Source organism: Pseudochaenichthys georgianus, chromosome 3, assembly GCF_902827115.2.
Source record: "Pseudochaenichthys georgianus chromosome 3, fPseGeo1.2, whole genome shotgun sequence".
Lineage (NCBI taxonomy): Eukaryota > Metazoa > Chordata > Actinopteri > Perciformes > Channichthyidae > Pseudochaenichthys > Pseudochaenichthys georgianus.
In genome coordinates, this window is record NC_047505.1 from 29,744,252 (window position 1) to 29,749,934 (window position 5,683).

A 5,683-nucleotide genomic window follows, 5' to 3' on the forward strand; every position below is an offset into this window, starting at 1 on the left:
TGGATGGTAGGCTGCAGTATTGTCCACCCACCAGACCCTTATGATGAGTAATGACAGCAAAGACCTAACGCAGTATGAGAAAGAATGAGTGTGTGTGACTGTCTCAATCCGCCCTTTTCCAGATAACTTCAATGACTCAATTTCTCTGAGCAGTATGCTTCCAATCCCGAAGCAAACAGCTGGCCCGGCATTTAGAACACATGAGGATTAGGGGGTTGATTTAGTTAAAGGCTCAATCCAGAATCAGACCATAGCTCCACTTATGATGCCAAGATCACCTATCTGCTGGCTTTGTTTATAATGTTTTATATATTTCTATCTATCTATCTATCTATGTATCTATGTATGTATCTATGTATCTATGTATGTATCTATCTATCTATCGTGTATCTATCTATCTATCCATCTATCTATCTATCTATCTATCTATCTATCTATGTATGTATCTATCCATCTATCTATAATTACATTTTGTAATCAATAGTCAAAGATGTGTCATTGGTTGATTGTGAAAAACATTATGCATGGTCATAGTATCATTATATATTTGTCTTAATTCATTCTGTGCAATGTTTTTCATCTGCGGTGTTTTTTAACTAAGGCTGGATTAAAGTAATCTCCATGCTGTGGATATTTTACATCTCTGCCCTGTCGTCCGTGTCATGATAAGCTCACTTGGTAATCATATGCTTTCTATCTGCCACAGGAATACAAGGTATGCAGCTGCTTGTGACAACATGGGTGTGTAGAAAGTGCAGGTGCGTGTCGATGTGCTTTGAAAGCAACATGAAAGTGGAATCTGTGAACTCAAGTAGATTTCCCAGTGGCCATTGGCTCTCATTGGTTAGCATGCGGAGCTGATTTGCATATGGTGGGAGTGCCCTGAGCCAGCACTGGGATGAATGACTTGTTCAAGTCAGATAGCAATAAGGCATAGCACTCAGCTGAGGTCTGCGCTGCTCAACGCTCAAAATGCCTAAGTCACTGAAGCTGTCACTCTTGCTGCCATAAGTGGAAGGTACTGGACTAGGACATAAACATGTTCAACAGAAGACACCCCAGCCTTAGCAAAAGAGGAGTAATATGGGTAAGTTTTAAAATAAATTATTCTAATGCCATAATTTACTTTAACACAACTATAAGTACCTTTTATAATACTGTGAACACTATCTTTGCTTTATTATTAATGCTGATACATGACTAGCCCCTCTTACACTACACTATATCGTTGTTATTCTCATTTCCAATGTTATGGCTAAAACTTGCAAATAAACCTTGAACTTTCAACAATGAAATGGATTTATTTGCTTAAATTATAGTCCTAATGAGTGAAGTGTAATAATAAAAATTAAAATCATTGTTGCAGTTCTGCAACTGCTAATATCGTTTTTATTACGAATGTCATAAGTCAAAGTCAAAGTCAACTTTAATGTCGATTTTTCTGTGTGTTTGTACAGACAGAGAAATCGAAAATAACATTTCCAACAATCCCGATTCAAAATACAATAATACAAATATACAAATATGTATACAAATATGTATAAATATGTATTTGTATACATATTTGTAAATTTCTATTATTGTATTTTGTATTCGGGATTGTTGGATGTTCACACTGAATAATGACACACAGGAATATCTTATTTTGTCTATTATAATTTGTAACTTTTATTAAACTGTATTATCTTTAATTATCTTGTATTTCAGGGATTGTGGGTGATCTTGCTTTACACCAGCCCTCCTTCCTGTTTTGCAAATGTCAGCCAAGCAAAACAGCTGATCTATAAGATAAAGGAGGGATTACCAGGAGGAACCTTCATAGGTGCCATTGGAGAAGACTTACATTTGGATTTCACGGTGGAGCCCCCCTTTTTATTCAATCTTCCACAAAAGAAGGTCAATGGACAGTATGTGAACCTTAATAGCACGACCGGGCAGCTCTACACATCTGCTACAGAGATTGACAGGGAGACCCTCTGTCCTGACAACTCCGGGGGAAGGGGATGTGTCCTTTCACTGGATGTGTTTGTGTTGCCTCAGCAGCACTTCCAGCTTGTCAAAGTAAAGATATTTATAGAGGATGTGAATGACAACAGGCCTAAGTTTCCTGTGGATGAGATCTGTATGTATGTCCCAGAAAACACTCACATCAATGCTCGGTTTGCGGTGGAGCATTCTGCAGGTGACCCGGACCTGGGTCCTAATGGAGTGCAGACCTACTGGCTTGTTAATGACTTTGGAATGTTCACACTTGATGTAGAGCAGAATGAGGGAGGCGAGCTGACTCCCTTCCTCATTGTGACAGAGGCTTTGGACCGAGAGACCCAGGCTGAATATATAACAGATATCATAGCAGAGGATGGTGGGACCCCTCCTCTTCTTGGAGCAGCTACTTTTAAAATTGTGATCACAGATGTGAATGATAACTGTCCCAAATTCAAAGAGTCACAAATGAATGTCACTCTGCATGGGAATACCACCAAAGGGGGACATTTGGCACGTCTGCATGCTTTTGACCCTGACCTTGGTGCTAATGCTCAGATCAGCTATGCTTACAGTGAACGTGTGCCAAGGGACACCAGGAGCTTGTTCCATTTGGACAGGATCACAGGAGTGATCAAGCTAGCTGGGAAGATAGACACCGGTACAGCCACGTTTTACAAACTTACCATTCTTGCCAATGGACCTGGTTGTATCCCTGCAGTTGCAACTGTTTCTGTCCATATCATCAAGGTTGTTACAGGACCCCCTGCAGTCATTCCCCGATACATTGCACCGGAAAATGATGGAGAGTTGACAATAAAGGAATCTGAGCAAGCCTTTTCTCCAATTGCTTTTTTTACTGTCAAAAATATTGATATTAACCAAAGAGTGGACTGTCATTTAGAAGGGACTGGTCCCTTCAGGCTTAGCCCTTATCAAACGTTGAAGAATGAATACCTGTTGGAAACTACAGAGCCTCTGGATTATGAGAAGACACAGGAGTATGAGCTAATTGTGGTTGCTACGAGTTCTCAAGGGCTTGTCATCAAGACCTTCCTCAAGGTGCAAGTATTGGATGAGAATGATAATGCACCAGTGTTTCAGCAGGCTTTGGTGGAAGTATCTGTAGAAGAGAACAATCCGCCAAATACCTTTCTGACCCAGTTCCAAGCCACAGACCAGGACAGCGAAGGTCGAGGGGAAGTCATCTACCTTCTTGGAGGAGACGCCCCAGGGATCTTTGTGATAGATCGTGTGACAGGTGTCCTGACTGTTACCACATCGCTGGACCGTGAGGAGAAAGAGACATACCGTTTCATAGTGAGAGCCGTAGACCAGGGGACACCCAGGAGGGAGTCGCTTGCAACTGTGGTGGTGACTGTGCAAGACCGCAATGACAACAGTCCACGCTTCATCGATAAGGACTTCACGTTCTTTGTGCCAGAGAACTTCCCGGGGTATGGTGAGATCGGTGTCCTCTCTGTGACTGATGCCGATGCTGAGGAAAATGGTTGGGTGGCCCTGTCCATCCTGAATGGCAGCGACATCTTCTTGATAGACACAGGCAGAGGGGCACTGAGGGCCAAGACCTCACTGGACCGTGAGCAACAAGGGACATATCAGCTGTGGATAGAGGCCGTCGATGGTGGAGAGCCTGCTCTGTCCTGCGTTACTATGGTCACAGTGCTGTTGTTGGATGTAAATGACAACCCACCTATTGTCCTCTTCCCCCAGTCCAATCAGTCTTACATGCTGGTTTTACCCAATACACTACCAGGAACATCAATAACAGAAGTCTACGCTGTGGATAAGGATACAGGAATGAATGCTGTGATCGCCTATAGTATCATTAAGAGGAAAGGGGGAGAGCCAGGGTCATTTGCCATTGACCCAGAAACAGGAAATATCACATTAAAGAGGGAGCTTAGCAATCGGGGCCTCTACAGCCTTCTGGTGAAGGTCACTGATCATGGTCAGCCTGAACCGCTTTACTCAACAGTCATGGTTAACTTCTTTGTCAATGAAACAGTGAGCAACGAGAGCTACATCCAGAGCCTGCTGACCAGGGAGGCTGGGATTGAGGTAGAGGAGAGGCCCTGGTTTAAAGGCCAGATGACACAGGGGCCTGAGAGGTATGAGTTGTTCCCCTGTCAGCCTGTCCTTATTGCTCTTTCTGTGACATGTCTAGGACTTTTCTTCACAGTTGTTACTCTGACATCTTACATATGCTGTAAAAGATTTAAAAAGCAGCGAAAGAAAGGATCAGAAGTGGAGAGACCTTTGAAAAAGAAGAATGACTCGATTCAGGGTGTAAACAGAAAGCTCAGGCCGATATCTAACATCTGATTTCCAGTTGTCCACACATCCAAAAACACCACTGTTTACATGAATGTTTACAAATCTCACTGTGAGAAGTGTAGTTCTAACATGAAGTTGCTCTTTTTGCTTTTGCTATATTATTGTTATTACTGCACTGTGAAGTTTGATTTATATGCCATTGGTTCCTGTCCTAGGCCATACAGTCCCATTCACTTTTCCATGTTTTATTATATCTATAAAACATGACACTTAACAAGATGTGGAGTGTCAAAAAAAGTAAGGAATTAATCATTATTAGCATCAGAGAAATAATAGCTTTATTTCAAAGTCAAATGAGCAATTCATTGAAGAAAACTGAATATAAGGTCTTGTGTAAATATTGTAAAAACTATTTTAAATTTTATATCAAACTTTTGCACTGCACAAGAAAGGCAAAGGACAATTTAAGGCACAAAAATGTTTTCGTTCTCCACTGTTGTTTTAGAAAAATTGCATTTTTAATCTGGAATTGGTACAGGAAAGGCTAGTCAGATGTATGACTTTATTCAAGGCGTTGTATTTTGTTATATTTAAAGAACTCACCGTGTCAATATACAGTACATCAAGCTCTATAACTGTAACACAGTATGCACAAATGCTATACGCAGTAAAACTAAAAACTGTGGATTAAACAAAAAAGATCTTAACTGAATTCCCACTTAATAGTTTTGCAATATATTTAAATGCGTTAAGAGATATACCTATGCATAAAATAATATACGAGTTATTTTCCATTTGATGATTTTGAAAGCTTCAGAAAAGTTGGATTTGAGTTATGACTTCTCTCCTATCTAAAGTTGTATGAGATTGATGGTTAGTAACCAGATGCCCTACTTTCTGTGAAGTTTCACAGTAGTTCACGCATGTGAAACCTTTAAATGTTTGGGTCTGCAAAAAATTTCTGATTTTTACAAGGCTGAACAAATTTGGATGTCCAAACGATTCCCTGTCACAAATCTGATTTAAGTTTGATTATTTTCTGAAAGCAATCATGCAATAATGCAAATCTCAATGTGTCTGTGAAAACATACTTGTGTTTGTGAAAGAAAATCTAAGTAATTATTAAAGATACTTTATTTTTTTTATAACGCACTGGATCCTATATTGTATTGATATCACTTACTTTTACATATTTCCACATGTATGTGTATGGGAGCTCTTTGTGATATTAAGTAAAGATTAAAGGCACAATCCATTATATTCCTAACTCTAAGGTTGATTAACAGGCTGTTTAATGCACAGTCCAACACTGGACAACAACTAATTATAATAAAGATATCTTATAATAGGTCCTCTATTATACTGTTTTTTATCAATATATTATAGTTCTCAGTTATATACA

General features: G+C 39.8%; 1 protein-coding gene across 1 annotated transcript; it reads left to right on the forward strand.

Moving 5' to 3' along the window:
- The first annotated feature begins 944 nt into the window (after positions 1-944).
- Positions 945-5,381, forward strand: pcdh20 (protocadherin 20). Its single transcript, XM_034076112.1, has 2 exons — positions 945-1,087; positions 1,708-5,381. The coding sequence occupies exons 1-2, from the start codon at positions 1,040-1,042 to the stop codon at positions 4,327-4,329; spliced, it is 2,670 nt and encodes an 889-aa protein (XP_033932003.1). The 5' UTR covers positions 945-1,039; the 3' UTR covers positions 4,330-5,381.
- The last annotated feature ends 302 nt before the right edge of the window (positions 5,382-5,683 follow it).